The sequence below is a fragment of the Pseudorasbora parva genome, chromosome 22, assembly GCF_024679245.1.
Source record: "Pseudorasbora parva isolate DD20220531a chromosome 22, ASM2467924v1, whole genome shotgun sequence".
Lineage (NCBI taxonomy): Eukaryota > Metazoa > Chordata > Actinopteri > Cypriniformes > Gobionidae > Pseudorasbora > Pseudorasbora parva.
Genome location: NC_090193.1, coordinates 3,173,225 through 3,191,978, shown reverse-complemented (window position 1 = coordinate 3,191,978; position 18,754 = coordinate 3,173,225). Strand labels below are relative to the sequence as shown.

The window sequence follows — 18,754 nt, the reverse complement described above, 5'->3', positions numbered from 1 at the left end:
AGTTTGTTGCGTATGGGGCGGCATAGCCGCTGACCAGTCAGGGTGACCTCTGACCCCTGACCCCGCCAAAAGCACCAACAGTGGCACGTGAGCATCAGAACTGGACCACGGAGCAATGGAAGAAGGTGGCCTGGTCTGAGGAATCACGTGTTCTTTTACATCACGTGGATGGCCGGGTGTGTGTGTGTGGCTTACCTGAGGAACACATGGCCCCAGGATGCACTATGGGAAGAAGGCAGTGTGATGCTTTGGCCAATGTTCTGCTGGGAAACCTTGGGTCCTTCATCCATGTGGATGTTACTTTGACACGCTCCACCTACCTAAGCATTGCTGAGACCATGTTCAGCCTTTCATTGAAACAGTATTCTGGTGGCTGTGGCTCTTCCAGCAGGATAATGCTCCTGACACAAAGCACAAATGCTTCAGGAATGGTCCGATCCATGTAGGCAACACCTTGCAACTTACAGGATTTAAAGGATCTGCTGCTAAAATCTTGGTGCCAGATACCACAGCACACCTTCAGGGGTCTAGTGGAGTCCATGCCTCGATGGTTTAGCAAAAGGGGGACCAACACAATATTAGGAATGCATTATGGTCATAATGTTATGCCTGATCGGTGTAATTTGGGAGTTTAGTCTGATTCAAGGGGAATCAGAATGCCAAATCCTGACTGGACGAGAGGAGGAGCTGAGGATGGAGTAATTAGATGCTTTTTGTACTTTATTTTGATAGATACATACTATTTCCTCCTCAGTATTGTTGTAAATTAACAGGATGCAATAATGCAATAATAACAGAGTGTAAATGATTATATTTATTAAAGTTATTATATGGATGCCGCCTTAATGGGACATTAAAAGCCCTTCTTACACCTACCCCTAACCCTACCCAATAAATACTTGTATTATTATTAAACATTTGATAAGGCACTTTATTTCCACATTTAGAACATTTTCTTGGCATTAAGGCGTGCGAATAGCCAACAAGGCTCACTATTTGCACTTGGTGTAAGTTTTCTTTATGTTCTCTGAACACCCTGAAACATCCAGTTGAAACAAGCATGCAATTACATTTTTTCAGAAAACATGTTCCATTAACAATGTATAAATAACGTTTTGTGTTGGCATTTTGAGCACTCTGAAAGAACGTTTAAGAGAACACTAGCCAAAGTAATGGTAACGTTCCCTATTAGCTTGATCCTATTCTTTTTTTTCTTTTCTTTTTTTGACCTGCATTCATTAAAAAAAGAAACATTCTTCTGCGCATTTCCACCGTTTGATTGTTGACTTTGTTCTGTCCCTTTCATTTACTCATGACACCTAATGTCATCACGGCAGGGCAGATGATGGTGTAATACAGAATTACAGAGATCTGATTATTGCTCACCACACCTTTCTATCCTCCCAAGGCAAAGGTTACCTGTCTTCTCCTGTTAGATTCTCCTCCAAACCTTTCAAACCCATTAGACAACAGTGCAGACAGATCCCTACATTTCTATCTTTAATGTTAACCACAGATGTAAGGTGTGGACAGAGCTTGACTTTGTTTTGTTGACCTGCTGCCCTGGCAACAAGAGCACCGCATCAGCCAGACGTTCAGTGATTATTTTTCATCTTCACTTATTTATGCTGCATGTTAAAGTGTGCATTTCAGGACATTCCCTACGTGCCACCCAAACTTTAATAGGGTTCATGTTGACCCGTGTCAGGGTTGTTGAGTGACACGTTAATGGCTTCGGTCTAATCAAGAGTCAAAACTGTTATTTCAATGCTAGTGAAAATAATACGTGCGTGCTTGCGCATTCTGACCATGCCATCTGTAAATCTGTGCATGTAGATAACACAAACGATGTTTCACTTTTGTCTCTAAGGAGTTCCCAAAAACTGTCTTTAGCTTGAAGTAGACCTGATCCTTTAGACTTCAGACTGAGGTGAACTCCCTGGTGATTCTACAGTCCAAGTATGCAACATGCATTACAGAGCTCCAAATAAAGTCCACCTTACACCATCTTTGAGTCAAGTTTCCTTGGGCTAAATTTGTTTGACACATGGCACATGCAATTCGCTATTGAATGCTGAGGTCACTGGCTCCATTGTTAAATAATGTCACTCTGACTGCTATGAGGAGCGTGACCACTATGAAACACAATATCCAAGGAAAATATTTGTTATTTGTATAAGCCCAATGGAGGACATATTGGGAGATTCCTGTGACCTGAGACATGGAGTATATGAGCAGTGGAAGGACCAGTGCATGGTGTATCGATGTTAAGAGTAAACAGAGCTATTGTTTTATCCATTTAGTCAAAGTGTTGTGCTGCTCCCCTAGGGGGAATGAGTGGGGTCAAGAAAAATCGTACCAAATCTCAACAAGCTTTCATGCTCAAAGCAAGGAAGCAATTATTCTAAAAATGGGAAGCTGACATGAAATATTTCAGGGAAGTTTAGGTCTCCTGCGGCGTGACACTATACTCTATTTAAAACTTTATAAGAACAGCATTTTGCTCATTGTAAACTATTGTGCATGCAGTTTTACAAATGTATTTGTCACACTAGTATTGGACCATTTAAAGCTACACTGTGTAACTTTTTTAGTTTATTCTTAGCTAAAAACACTTAGTTCTTTCAAAAATATATGTGCTCATTAATGTATATTTACTACTTTCAAGTAATAAAGTATTCTCGTAAGTTTATAATATGCCATTGAAAATACATACGGGTGAGGGGTTCGAATGCCGGTCGCCATGTTGCCCCTCCATCTTGAAAGTACAGTAGCCAAAGAGGGACATACCCGTAAATTCAAGCTTCGCCTTTCGCGTTTTAACACTCGATGGCACCGTGTCGAATGTGAAGAGGGGGATTGCCGTGTTAATCTTGGACTAAATGGGCCACCGTAGGAGTTAAAACGAAATCAGAATGGAGAGGAACTGAAACTATTATTCACTGGATGGTCATATAGCTTTACACCGCTAGATGGGGGAAAATATCACACAGTGAAGCTTTAAAGTGAAGTTTTATTAACTAATTTCGGGAGGAGCACTAACAGATAATTAAACAACGGAGCCGTCAGCTAATCAAACCTAATTAACAAGAGGAGCACGTCAGATAATTAAACCTAATTAAACACAGGTGGAGCATGGTAAGCTAATCAATCTGATCAACGATAGGAGGTGTACTTATACTACAGATTTACCTCCTCTCGTTGACCATTTTCATTTTGGCATCCCTCCACCACCCCATCTCCTCACTTCAATTTAATAAACCCTCATTAGATGCTATCACAATCCATAAAACATTACAGTCTAGTTATAGAGTATCTTTACCACAGGGGGGGGGATACTCTGGGTTCGGGCAAAAATCCGAGCCCGGAGCCCTCCCCTGGACAGCACGCCAAATACGCATAATCTTTACTCTATTTAATTTGATGTAAGTGGGAACTCGTGAAATAAACTAGCAGGGGTGATTATAAACTGGTAAAAACAAAGAAGATTATTCCTCTTCCATGTGCGCTTTAACTAAATAGTAGTAAACCCAATTTATTCCGCTTTTCTTCTTATGCGGTACACAAAGGTATAGGGTATTTGAAGAACAATTCAGCTGCTTTTGTCCATACAGTAACAGTCAATGGGGTTTCAAAGTTTCCAGATCAAAAAGGATCCTGCAACATCTCTTGTTCAGTGGTCTCAAAATTACATTCCCATAACGTTTAATAATATCTGTCTGCAGAGCCGCAGAGCCACCGTTTCACCCCAGCAGTTTTGCCTGTGCTGTCACATTTCATTTTTAAATCATGGCGACTGTTCTGTCATAAAATCTGTTGCTCCTGCTGTTATTTTTTGCATCTGTTTAAGGGTCGGTTTAGATGTTAAAAAAAAGCCTCAAACCACATGAATATGATGCTGATAGCACAATCTAATAGGTAGCATTTTTCGCTGTTAAATTTTGCTACATAATGTTTTAATGTGTGTGTGGGGGGGGGGGGGGGGGGGACAAATCGACAGAACACCGAAGATATAAAACTCTCACGACGAAATGCGAATGCGTGGGCAAAACTGCTGTGGGTAAAACTGTGGCTCTGCAGTCAGACCCTTCTCATTACGTTTGCAGGACCTTTAGGGCAGGGGTTTTCTAACTTTATGATGCTAAGGACCCTCAAATATGATGAATCTTTTATGAGGGACCCCCTTCCTTAAATCAATCTATTGTATGTATAAAAAAAACATTTCAGCTGTTAGATGAATAGTAATGTGACATTATAAATACAACATATTGTTTCCCAACTTAAATTGGCTATACTTAATGTTGGATGTATGAACATGAAGAAGAACATTTTCAATTAAAAATTATTTGTATAAGCAACTTTCACTATAAATGTAAGTAAGTAGCATTAAGAACACCGCCTTACAACCCCAGTGAGAAAGATAAAGTGGACTATAGTGAGAAAAAATATTAGTAGAAAGATACCAAGCAAACATACAATTCTGGAAAGTATGCATTTGACGGTAGACTTTATCCGTTTTTGCTTTGTCTTTTTATCATCTGAAATTTTCTGAGGACCCCTTAGAGGCATTCTCAACCCTGGTCCTCGAGGGCCACTGCCCTGCAGAGTTCAGCTCCAACCCTAATCAAACTCACCTGAACCAGCTATATGCTCTTCAGGATCACAGGCAGGTGCGTTTGATCAGTGTTGGAGCTCAACTCCAGGACCAGGATTGAGATCCCCTGCCTTAGAACTTCTGGAGGGCCCCAGTTTGAAAACCCCTGCTCTAGGGCAGTGGGTCCCAAACCTGTCCTCAGGACCCCTCACCACTGCACATTTTGTATGTCTCCCTCATTAGACACACCTAATTCAAGTCTTGCAGTCTCTACTAATGAGCTAATAAGTTGAATCATGTGTGTTAGATGAGGGAGACATGCAAAATGTGCAGTGGTGAGGAGTCACTGCTTTAGGGGACCAACCTAGAATGTTATTTTTTGGTCCTATTTTGGTCCTTCTATCACGTTTACTAAATGTTTTCAGAACATGTTTGTGTGGATCCTGGTACACTGGACTGCTTTGCAAATGAGGGTCAGTAAAAAACGTTTATAGTTGTGTCATTAGTTTTATTTTTAAGAAGTAATAAAAGTGCGCTTCTGAACTGTACAGGCGGTGAGCATAAAAATAAAACCCTATTGTAATCCGCTCTGGTCTGTGTGAATACAGTAAGAGACATTGGGTGGGTTTACATGCACGATAACTCCAAAAAATCAGCTTATTGAAATAACCAGTTTTCCCCGTTTACATGCAAACCAGTAAACGGATAACGCAAGTAAACCGCGTTTACATGACTTTATTAATAAACCGGGTTATTTCCTTGTAGTGACGTCAAAAATAATAATGTCCGTTTCTGACTCTGAGTTTTCCAAATGTTCCGTCAGTTGTGATGTTAATAAAGCGTGTCAGCTGGAGATTTACGGCTCATATTATCCCTCATCAGCTCCAGATGCAGCGTTTAGACTGAACCACTTCTGCTGACTGAGATGAGAACACATCTTTACAATGCTCTGGGTCTTAAAAGAGTCTGCGTTTGTGATATATGTCCTTATTTCATGCAAAACGCTCGCTCGCTCTGTCTGGATGCGTTTAAATCTGCTCTGAGTTTGCGTTTTTGTCCCCGATCATCACGCGCTCTTCAATAAGCCGACAGAAAGCAGGTTAATGCGTTTACATGACGCGTGAAATCGAGGTAAGAGGCAAAAAACGACCTGTGTCGACCGGTTTATGCTAACGCCGTTTATGAGCTTACTCCGATAAAAGAAAACGGGTTACCGCGTTTACATGGCCATGTTCATTGTCGGCTTATTAGGCATAATCGGCTTAGGAACGTGCATGTAAATGCACCCAGTGATAGCTTTAGCCACATTAGCACATTTAGAAAGGCCATTTGCAAACACACACATTATTAAGTACTCACGTGTTCTGGATATGAAGTTGGATCACAAAGAATTGGATTTGATCCATTTTTGAAAAGAAACGTGCAAATCCTGCGTTTACTGACCCTCATTTGCAAAGCCGTCCAATGTACACACAAACATGATCTGAAAACATTCAGTAATAGCTAAATGTTCCATGACCATCTCAGAACATTACTAGGCAACGTCCTTGACACCAATGGGGGACTTCCTGGAACCGTAAAATTTCTAGGGAGTACAAACCAATGAATTTTGTTTGTTCTACTCAAATGGAAAATGGTGAAGATGGTCATCCCAATCTGGATCTCAAGGAAGGCTGTAATCAAAGGCAGAAGGTACCAACCAGAACTTGACCGTAATTAGGGCCCGAGCACTGCGTGAGGTCCCTATTGTAATTTCTCAGTCTATTCTTCTTCATCTCTGAAATTAATCCCATTTGTGAGGGCCTTAGCATGCTCTCAAACTCATGAAACTTTGCACACGCGTCAGAAGTGCTGAAAATGTACGTCTGAGATGGGTTTCAGAACTAGGCGTGGCAAATTGGTTTGATAGCGCCACCTACTAAATTTCAATTAAGTGCCGTTTACGCTACATTTCATGTACAAGTATGAAATTTGGTAGACACAATAGCCCAATACCTACAAAAAAAGTCCCTGGGAGCAAAATCTGAAAACCCAACAGGAAGTGAGATGTTTCGAATTTTCTCTGCAATGTTTTTGCATCTTTTGCCCTTTCCAGACATTATACTTTAATAAACTACTCCTAGAGATTGTATCAGATCAACATCATATTTGGTCAGTCTAATGTAAAGGCCTAATGTAAAGGATGCTAAATTGTGAAGATCTTGGAGATGGTGGTCTAGTAGGTTAACCCCTAAACTCATACGCAGATGGTTGCTGGTTCAATCCCAGCCTATCACTTTATCACTTTATGGGAGATTGTCCCTTTGGATAAAAGCCTCTGCCAAATGCAAGTTGTTGTAAGTCAGGCATTCAATGTCCGATCTGCTCAAACTTCACATGTTTGATAAGAGTCCTGGCTTGAAGAAGACATCAACATGGCAAAATTCAGTTATAGTCAAAGTGCCACCTGCTGGCACACTGCAAAAAAATGCTTTTCTTACTCAGTATTTTTGTCTTGTTTCTAGTCCAACCATCTAAAAATTCTTAAAACAAGAAGTATTTACTAGACAAGCAAAAGTAATTGTCTTGTTTTGAGAAAAAAATAAGCAAAATAAGCTTAAAACAACATTATTTTTCTTACCCCATTGGCAGCTTATTTTAAGCAAAAACTCTTAATTTTGAGGGGTTTTTTTGCAGAACAAGACAATAATTTTTACTTGTCTAGTAAATGTTTCTTAATGTGAGAATTTTTAGATATTTAGACTAGAAACAAGACAAAAATATTAAGTAAGAAATGCATTTTTTTGCAGTGCAGCAGGAAGTGTGGCACATTAGAATGACTTTTTCTCCTATATTTACCCACTTAAATGCATCTCGCTCACTATTTGCTGTTTCACTATTCGCGGGTGTTAGGGCCCTTTCATTGCTGCTTGCAGCTTTAATTTCGAGTCGTGTTCAGGTAGAAGCATTAGATTGACTTGTACACTAAAGGTATGGGCATGATATGGGTGATGATAGGACTCTCTACTGAGGTGCTGCGAAAGATTATTATACAGCAGATCATATAGAAGGTCAAAGACACAAATGGAGAGCATGGCAGAATCAGGGCCTGTATTCATCAAGCTTCTTAAAGTGCTATTTTAGTCTTAAGTGCTGAGAGTTCATGAAATTTACTCTACTACTTTCAAACTTAAGTATAAAAGCAAGTTACCAAATTTCTTAAAGCTAAGAATCCCTCTGACTCTCGCAGTTATTTAAGACGGCTCGAGAGGTCTCTCAAGTGGTCAGGAGTGTCCAGTAGGGGCTCGAGATGGCACTGAGGAGACAGAGACGTGCGTGAATCTTTCAGGAGAGGGAGAATGTGTTCGAAATGTTTGACGATGAGCTCATGTGGTGTTCAAAACCCTATAACACCTGTGGTGTTCCCGGTCAAAAATGACCGGCCCATAAAAAATAGCTTATAAATCACTCATTATACCATATTTTCACTCAATCTTGGATTCAATCTTTTTGTCAACATGTTCTTTTTCAATTAGGACTGGTTTTATATTTCTGTTTGCATCTGAATAATCATAAGCCTCATTTATTTGAGAGTAGGCATTTCATTTTTTTGAGTAATTAAAAAAAATTGAATAATTTTGGAAATATTAAATAAAATCTGAAGAAAATTGGGATTGTTGATCACACTAGTCTACTCTAATGTTTCACCATGAATTTTGTTTTAAAACTTTTATTTTGTAAAAAATATGGCACAGTCGCACTTGTGGTGTTCCCGGTCAACTCGGTGTGTGTGTGTGTGTGTGTGTGTGTGTGTGTGTGTGTGTGTGTGTGTGTGTGTGTGTGTGTGTGGTAATGTCAGATGGATAAATGTATATTAGATGCAGGTTAGGGTAGGATCGATTTTTTTCTCTGTGGAAAAGAATGTGTGTAATACTCAAAGTTTGTGTGTTTTAATGTGTGTGTGTCTGGGTAGCGTGTGTATAAATGTATCAATACATGCACAGGTCCAAGGGCTCGATGTTTGCAAGCACATATGCTCATATGTGTACATGAAAATAATGATCATGCTCCTGAAAACTAAATTGTTGTGTTATTTTCAGTGTCTCCCATTCACTTTCAATGATCGGCTATTGTGACCATTTTTGACCATGCCTACTCTCAGATAAAGGAGGCCCATGATTAATGAGATGCAAACAGAAATATAAAACCAGTCCTAATTGAAAGAGAACATGTTGACAAAAAGATTGAATCCAAGATTGAGAGAAAATATGGTATAATGAGTGATTTATAAGCTATTTTTAATGGGCCGGTCATTTTTGACCGGGAACACCACAAGTGTAACAAGGTAACAAAACCCCCACAAAAAAGTAAGAAAATTTCCCCCAAAAAAATTGAGATTTAGTTATACCCTTTGGGAACAAAGTCACTAAGTTTCAGTCCAAAGTGATAACATTAATTAGTATTTTCGGGGAAAAGAACATCTTCTCCGGGTCAAATTGACCCGAACACCACATAAGGGTTTTAAAGTATGATTGGGATGCGTGATAACTCACTTTTAAGCGCAGCTTTGACCCAATAATTATTTTACTCTTAAGTCATTCTTAGCTGTGTTCCTGTGAGTAATTCTAAGAGGTTTGATAAAAACGGGCCCTGGAAGTGCCTTATTTCCCCTGTACTTTAGTGAGCTGTACTGGACAGATGTGGGTTCACTCTCCTATATCGTTGACTTGCACACCTGTAGGAATGAAGCTGGTTGCCAAAAACACATATGTAAACCCTTCCATGTGTCTTTTAAGAAGATATTGTCTGACAAAGCACACACAGAGAATGTTTCCTTGGATATCAGTAAAACCTTTAAAAAAAATTGTGGTTAGAGGGGAAAGCCCTTGTTCATTTTTCCCCATGTCAGTCAGAAACACCTGTGTTGTGCTGCTCATTTTCCTACTTGAGGCGATTAATTATGACATCATGGTGATGGGGAAATCAGTGCAATGACAGATCAAGGATGAAGTTCTAGAAAAACAGGCTTAAAGTCATTAAGCCATCAACCATGACTTCATGAAAAAGGATTGTGCTAATTTGTGTTTGTGTGTGTGTGTGTGATTTGGGAGAAAAAGAGAATGAGACAACTGGGGGAAAAAATGTATGCACTGCAAAATGGAGCAATTTGTTATAGTAGCCCGTCTTACCAACATGTGGGAGTTGCTGTGGGTGTAAGACATTTTTGTCTCGCTGCCAAATCAACGAATAAAATACGCCATCACAACATCCGAAGGGAAGTGGCACTTCAGTCCCAAACTCCGGGAAAGGAGAAACACAGACATTGATGATAGTTGCTAGTAACTACACATTGTGTCAAAACTGAGTAATGAGTGAAATTGGTCTCTTATATTATGATCAGTTATTTGACAAAGTGTGTGCAGACTAAATCTAATATACAAATGCAGAGCTAAAGCGAAGTTACTCATCCGTTCTCATCATTACTCATCATGAGTAAATATCCCCAACACTACCCAGGGTGTAACGGCACACAAAACTGACGGATCGGGACAGCAGGGGAAACAAAATATATATATATATATATATATATATATATATATATATATATATATATATTTTTTTATTATTAAACAAAGGATTACTGCACAAAGTATCTCCTTAAATGAATTTAATTATAACTAAAAGTTTCTTAAAGATAATACTTTATAGGGAGCCCTTACTTAAACATTACTATAATGTTAAAGGTTAACAAAATAGCCCAAACTATTAGCCTAAATTCAGTTATTTATTTTTAGATATAATAATCAACACTCATTTAACAAATTTGAGAGCAAACATGTAAACGTCACTTAAAGGCAGTTTTTGCTTCTAAATCTAATTATAAAGTTATGTTTTTACTACAATTTGTTTAAATATAATCAATGCGTTTAAACACGCATTAATCCAAACATCACTAACTGGTTCAGTAGAATGAATATATATTCTAATGTAGTGAATATATAGGCTATAGTGAATATATAGGCTAATATAGTGAATATATAGGCTAATGTAGTGAATATATAGGCTAATGTAGTGAATATATAGGCTAATGTAGTGAATATATAGGCTAATATAGTGAATATATAGGCTAATATAATGAATATATAGGCTAATGTAGTGAATATATAGGCTATAGTGAATATATAGGCTAATATAGTGAATATATAGGCTATAGTGAATATATAGGCTAATATAGTGAATATATAGGCTAATGTAGTGAATATATAGGCTAATGTAGTGAATATATAGGCTAATGTAGTGAATATATAGGCTAATATAGTGAATATATAGGCTAATATAATGAATATATAGGCTAATGTAGTGAATATATAGGCTATAGTGAATATATAGGCTAATATAGTGAATATATAGGCTATAGTGAATATATAGGCTAATATAGTGAATATATATGCTAATATAGTGAATATATAGGCTAATATAATGAATATATAGGCTATTATAGTGAATATATAGGCTAATATAGTGAATATATAGGCTAATATAATGAATATATAGGCTAATATAGTGAATATATAGGCTAATATAATGAATATATAGGCTAATATAGTGAATATATAGGCTAATGTAATGAATATATAGGCTAATATAATGAATATATAAGCTAATATAGTGAATATATAGGCTAATATAGTGAATATATAGGCTAATGTAGTGAATATATAGGCTAATGTAGTGAATATATAGGCTAATATAGTGAATATATAGGCTAATGTAGTGAATATATAGGCTAATGTAGTGAATATATAGGCTAATGTAATGAATATATAGGCTAATATAGTGAATATATAGGCTAATGTAGTGAATATATAGGCTAATATAGTGAATATATAGGCTAATGTAGTGAATATATAGGCTAATATAGTGAATATATATGCTATAGTGAATATATAGGCTAATATAGTGAATATATAGGCTATAGTGAATATATAGGCTAATATATTGAATATATAGGCTAATGTAGTGAATATATAGGCTAATGTAGTGAATATATAGGCCATAGTGAATATATAGGCTAATATAGTGAATATATAGGCTATAGTGAATATATAGGCTAATATAGTGAATATATAGGCTAATATAGTGAATATATAGGCTAATATAGTGAATATATAGGCTAATGTAGTGAATATATAGGCTAATGTAGTGAATATATAGGCTAATGTAGTGAATATATAGGCTAATATAGTGAATATATAGGCTAATGTAGTGAATATATAGGCTAATATAGTGAATATATAGGCTAATGTAGTGAATATATAGGCTAATGTAGTGAATATATAGGCTAATATAGTGAATATATAGGCTAATATAATGAATATATAGGCTAATGTAGTGAATATATAGGCTATAGTGAATATATAGGCTAATATAGTGAATATATAGGCTATAGTGAATATATAGGCTAATATAGTGAATATATAGGCTAATATAGTGAATATATAGGCTAATATAGTGAATATAATATAATGAATATATAGGCTAATATAGTGAATATATAGGCTAATATAATGAATATATAGGCTAATATAGTGAATATATAGGCTAATGTAATGTATATATAGGCTAATATAATGAATGTATAAGCTAATATAGTGAATATATAGGCTAATATAGTGAATATATAGACTAATATAGTGAATATATAGGCTAATATAGTGAATATATAGGCTAATATAGTGAATATATAGGCTAATATAGTGAATATATAGGCTAATATAATGAATATATAGGCTAATATAGTGAATATATAGGCTAATATAGTGAATATATAGGCTAATATAATGAATATATAGGCTAATATAGTGAATATATAGGCTACTATAATGAATATATAGGCTAATATAATGAATATATAAGCTAATATAGTGAATATATAGGCTAATATAGTGAATATATAGACTAATATAATAAATATATAGGCTAATATAGTGAATATATAGGCTAATATAGTGAATATATAGGCTAATATAATGAATATATAGGCTAATATAGTGAATATATATAGGCTAATATAATGAATATATAGGCTAATATAATGAATATATAGGCTAATATAGTGAATATATATAGGCTAATATAATGAATATATAGGCTAATATAGTGAATATATATATAGGCTAATATAATGAATATATAGGCTAATATAGTGAATATATATAGGCTAATATAGTGAATATATAGGCTAATATAATGAATATATAGGCTAATATAGTGAATATATATATAGGCTAATATAGTGAATATATAGGCTAATATAGTGAATATATAGGCTAATATAGTGAATATATAGGCTAATATAGTGAATATATAGGCTAATATAATGAATATATAGGCTAATATAGTGAATATATAGGCTAATATAATGAATATATAGACTAATATAGTGAATATATAGGCTAATATAGTGAATATATAGGCTAATATAATGAATATATATAGGCTAATATAGTGAATATATAGGCTAATATAGTGAATATATAGGCTAATATAGTGAATATATAGGCTAATATAATGAATATATATAGGCTAATATAGTGAATATATAGGCTAATATAGTGAATATATAGGCTAATATAGTGAATATATATAGGCTAATATAGTGAATATATAGGCTAATATAGTGAATATATAGGCTAATATAGTGAATATATAGGCTAATATAATGAATATATAGGCTAATATAGTGAATATATAGGCTAATATAATGAATATATAGACTAATATAGTGAATATATAGGCTAATATAGTGAATATATAGGCTAATATAATGAATATATATAGGCTAATATAGTGAATATATAGGCTAATATAGTGAATATATAGGCTAATATAGTGAATATATATAGGCTAATATAGTAAATATATAGGCTAATATAGTGAATATATAGGCTAATATAGTGAATATATAGGCTAATATAGTGAATATATAGGCTAATAAAGTGAATATATATAGGCTAATATAGTGAATATATAGGCTAATATAATGAATATATAGGCTAATATAATGAATATATATAGGCTAATATAGTGAATATATAGGCTAATATAGTGAATATATAGGCTAATATAGTGAATATATATAGGCTAATATAGTAAATATATAGGCTAATATAGTGAATATATAGGCTAATATAGTGAATATATAGGCTAATATAGTGAATATATATGCTAATAAAGTGAATATATATAGGCTAATATAGTGAATATATAGGCTAATATAATGAATATATAGGCTAATATAGTGAATATATAGGCTAATGTAGTGAATATATAGACTAATATAGTGAATATATAGGCTAATATAGTGAATATATAGGCTAATATAATGAATATATAGGCTAATATAGTGAATATATAGGCTAATATAATGAATATATAGGCTAATATAGTGCAGATAGAGTTGTTTTCTTCAGTGAACTCACAGCTGTGGACACTGAAGGACTTCTGAGGTAAATGAGATGCTGCGGGACACTCATGGGTGAACAAACCCTTTAAATGAAGAATCATTCCCTGGCACATGTGGCTGACGGTGCTTTAGGGAAGTCCTCCTCTGTTCCCTCAGGGAATGGTAACAATGTTTCATCTCTATTTGCCAAATGCTTTGGGAAGACACAGCCTCGTTTCGGTTTGGGGTTGGCACTAAGGAGTTCTACCTCCTACTACCCTACTTTATGTGCATCAGTGGAAATGTTCACATAGATTTGTACATCATTTGAGATGTATTAGTGGCAGAAATGGGGAGGGATAGAGTTCTACAGTAACTCCGCCTCTTATTTAACGCCCAGCATCTCTCTCTGCCTCCCACCCCTGAGCATCTCAGCTCTTTAAAAGCAGCCCATGTTGCATTTCTGGGCAATTTTTTATCTAATTACTGTCTTTAGGTACCTGATGTCTCCTGTTCATCCACACTACTGCTTCCACTGAATGTCAAAGAGGATCATCAAAAGCAGGAGAGACCCGTAAGAGGGAAGACGGTTCACTGAAAACAAGCTCTTAATCTGAATTGGACGAAGATGGTTTCGTTTTCTTATTTGCTAACCTTTTTGGTTACCATTCAGCTGAGCTTATTTGGCTCCAACTCCCTTGTATTAGGCTTGAGGAAGATCTGCTCTCTGTGTAATGGGCCCTCGGGGGACCTCAAGGGCCACACAGCTGAGCGTTTATCCGGGGAGGAGATCACATCCGTGTTGGCTTTGGATGAACCCTGTGGGGTTTACACCCTCGCGTGTGCTCAGGGTCTTCGCTGTATGCCTCATCTCGGGGAGCAAAGCCCACTTCAGGCACTGCTTCAGGGACGAGGGGTCTGCAAAAACATCAAAAGTACCATCTCTGACATCCCTCCACCCACAGGTAAGATGCCATCTCTTCTTAAATGGAGCCCAAACACACTAAACTTTATATTCGATGGCCTTAACTACTACGTATTAACATTTTAATTAATCATTTGATACATAGTGTACATACATGTTTTTACATTGTACTTATATATTTTTTAAAACAGCATGTAATTAATTTCTGTAGTTACATTTGTAATTACACAGCTGGCACTTCCCTTACACCTAACTTTACCCTTAAACTCAAACCAAACCTGTCTCAAACTACCCCGTATCCACCTCAATATCAGCAAAAGTGCTTTTCAATACAATTTGAACACAGTAAGTACATTGAACTTATTTTTGTTGTCAGTATATGGTAGTTAAGGCCACCTTATATAAACCTTAACGTTAAGCAAGCAGATACTATACAGAAAGATTTAATTTAATTTATAATCAACCTCGACAACGCTAAAAGACCTTTATGTTTCGCATGTGTTTTTAAACTTAATGTGAATAATCTGAGCAGGTCTTCTTTTCCTATAATGGAAGGTATTCTTTAACCTTAGGTAAATGCTCTTTAATTTGCCAAAACACCGTACTGTAATCATATTTAAAACTGCAAGTATTATGTTTCAGACTATCGACCATCAATCACTGAGAACAATGAAAAGGTACCATGGCTCTGTAAATTATGTTCTGCATGAATATTAATATGCCTTTCGGTCATAAATGAAAACGTTTGCATTAATCGTTGTTGTTTGATTCTATAGGGTCCTTGTCGCAAACTGCTAAACACAGTCCTCCAAAGTATTGAGCTCACAATCATTCATTCAATTCAGGACATCTACATCCCCAACTGTGACAGACAAGGGTCCTTCAGGAGGAAACAGGTGTGTCGAGGATATGCAAAAAACTAACGCTTTTTATGAAGGAAGATGAATAAATGTGCTGCACATATCTTGAGTTTTAAATGTTCACACTGTCCAATCTGAACTTTTACTTTAAATCTGTTCCAATGATAACTGAAGTGTGTGATTTTATACCAATGAATCCGTTCTCCATAAACAATAATACTGTATGTGTTCTTCTTGAAACAGTGTCTCTCATCAAGGGGAATGCAAAGAGGCCAATGCTGGTGTGTGGACGAGAAAGGATCAAAGATTTCATCCCGCAAAAGAAATGATGGCACTATCTCATGTAACAGTGTCTGAGAATCGTGCCGTCTAATGTCAATCTGCAGCTAAAATGTGTTTGGGAAGAACTCTGACCACAATCCTTCATCTCCCTCTGGTTGTGACTAATATGTTTGCAGCATAATGTGGCATTACTTTTGATGCCAGAACAGTTACAGTTTCTGAATTAAAAACATTTCTTTTCTTTTAGATTGATAAGTTAGCTTTTTATGAATCCATTTGGTTACACTTTATTTTAAGGTGTCCTTGTAACAGTGTAATTATACATTTAAGAGCTGCGTAACTACATGTACTTACTATAAAGTTAGCTTAGGATTGGGGTTTGGTTTAGAGTTAGTTGCATGTAATTATGCATAATTTATAATTATTACAATAGTAACTACATGTAACATATGTAACAATGACACTGTAAAATAAAGTGTTACCGATTAATTAACAACATGTACTTACTATAGGGTTCGGTTTAGGGTTGTATTTCATTTGAATAATTTATATGTATATATGTATTTAAATGTACGTAACGTGTATCAAGGACACTAAAATAAAGTGTTACCAATCCTTTTAATTTTATCAAATGTTTGATGGAAAGAATTAAATATGATGCACTCCAAGTGAATATCATCTCCCATAAGGTATAGCTGTATATGTCTAGATTAAATAAGAGCTATGCGGGAACAAATGACAATTAATTACTTAATATATTTATGTTGGCTATATATTAAGTCCTTATATATTAATAATATATATTAACTGTCCCTTCTTTTGACGTAAATATAACTAAATACACACCGAACAGGCATAACATTATGACCACTGTCCTAATATTGTGTTGGTTCCTCTTTTGCTGACCTGTCGAGGCATGGACTCCACTAGACCCCTGAAGGTGTGCTGTGGTATCTGGCACTAAGATGTTAGCAGCAAATCCTTTAAGTCCTGTAAGTTGTAAGGTGGGAACTCCATGAATCAGACTTGTTTGTTCAGCTCATCCCACAGATGCTCAATTGGATTGAGATCTGGGGAATTTGGAGTCAGAACCTCAAACTCATTGTACTCCTCAAACCATTCCTGAAGCATTTGTGCTTTGTGTCAGGAGCATTATCCTGCTGGAAGAGCCACAGCCACCAGAATACCGTTTCCATGAAAGGCTGAACATGGTCTCAGCAATGCTTAGGTAGGTGGAGCGTGTCAAAGTAACATCCACATGGATGGAGGACCCAAGGTTTCCCAGCAGAACATTGCCCAAAGCATCACACTGCCTCCTCCGGCTCGCCTTCTTCCCATAGTGCATCCTGGGGCCATGTGTTCCTCAGGTAAGCCACACACACACACCCAGCCATCCACGTGATGTAAAAGAACGCGTGATTCCTCAGACCAGGCCACCTTCTTCCATTGCTCCGTGGTCCAGTTCTGATGCTCACGTGCCACTGTTGGTGCTTTCGGCGGGGTCAGGGGTCAGAGGTCACCCTGACTGGTCAGCGGCTATGCCGCCCCATACGCCTCAAACTGAGATGCTCTGTGTATTCTGACAGCTTTCTATCAGCAGCATTAACTTCTGGAGCAGTTTGAGCTCCAGTAGCTCGTCTGTTTGATCGGACCACACGGGCCAGCCTTCGCTCCCCACGTGCATCAATGAGCCTTGGCCGCCCATGACCCTGTGGCCGGTTCTCCACTGTTCCTTCCTTGGAGCACTTTTGATAGATACTGACCACTGCAGACCGGGAACAGCCCACAAGAGCTGCAGTTTTGGAGATGCTCTGACCCAGTCGTCTAGCCGTCACAATTTGGCCCTCATCAAACTCGCTCAAATCCTTACGCTTGCCCATTTCTCCTGCTTCTAACACATCAACTCTGAGGACAAAATGTTCGCTTGCTGCCTAATATATCCCACCCACTAACAGGAGCCGTGATGAAGAGATCATCAGTGTTATTCACTGCATAATGTTATGCCGGATCGATGTATATATACTGTATATATATGAAACAACGTAAACTGTGTGTGATTTTACAGAATATATATGAATGTAACATTGCTCAAAGAGATTGTAATACTTTATTTCATTCAAACAAGTTGAAGACAATGTAACTCAGAACATGATAATTTAATATACAAGACAAAAGAACATCTACATTAACACTTCCTTCAGACTGTGACTCAGATCTCCTTTTTATGATCAGTCATGTCGAAATTCAATTTATCACCACACATTCATCTCTGTTCTACACTGAGTCACTCCAAAGATGTTACATATCGTTAGTTCTTCTGTGAAAATGGACGATAGCTGGGACGGTAGTCAGCGGAGGGACTGTGAGGTGTTGGAGCTCATTATTTGGGGTAACAGTTACAAGGAAATCTTGAGCGACTGTATTGTAAATAATTAAAGACTTTGCTTGCTTGCTCCTTGGTCTCATCCTCCTTATGAAAAACAACCATGTTGATATATCATATTGATATACACAGTGCCTCCGGAAAGTATTCACAGCGCTTCACTTTTTCACATTTCAACATGACTATTATTTTTTCATCAATTCTACAAACAATACCCCATAATGACAACGTGAAAGAAGTTTGTTTGTAGAGGACACGCCACCTCATTCACCTGCTTTTGGGGTGA

General features: G+C 36.5%; 1 protein-coding gene across 1 annotated transcript; it reads left to right on the top strand.

The window, feature by feature from the left end:
* The first annotated feature begins 14,646 nt into the window (after positions 1-14,646).
* Positions 14,647-16,160, top strand: igfbp6a (insulin-like growth factor binding protein 6a). Its single transcript, XM_067432358.1, has 4 exons — positions 14,647-14,983; positions 15,586-15,620; positions 15,720-15,839; positions 16,047-16,160. Exons 1-4 carry the CDS (start codon positions 14,647-14,649, stop codon positions 16,158-16,160), a joined length of 606 nt encoding a protein of 201 aa, XP_067288459.1.
* The last annotated feature ends 2,594 nt before the right edge of the window (positions 16,161-18,754 follow it).

What these genes read in the sequence shown, in the direction of transcription:
- igfbp6a (XM_067432358.1), top strand. Translation starts at nt 14,647, where the DNA reads ATGGTTTCGTTTTCTTATTTGCTAACCTTTTTGGTTACCATTCAGCTG. An exon ending in TGACATCCCTCCACCCACAG is followed by an intron (nt 14,984 to 15,585) that starts GTAAGATGCCAT and finishes ATTATGTTTCAG; the next exon opens with ACTATCGACCATCAATCACT. An exon ending in GGTCCTTCAGGAGGAAACAG is followed by an intron (nt 15,840 to 16,046) that starts GTGTGTCGAGGA and finishes TTCTTGAAACAG; the next exon opens with TGTCTCTCATCAAGGGGAAT.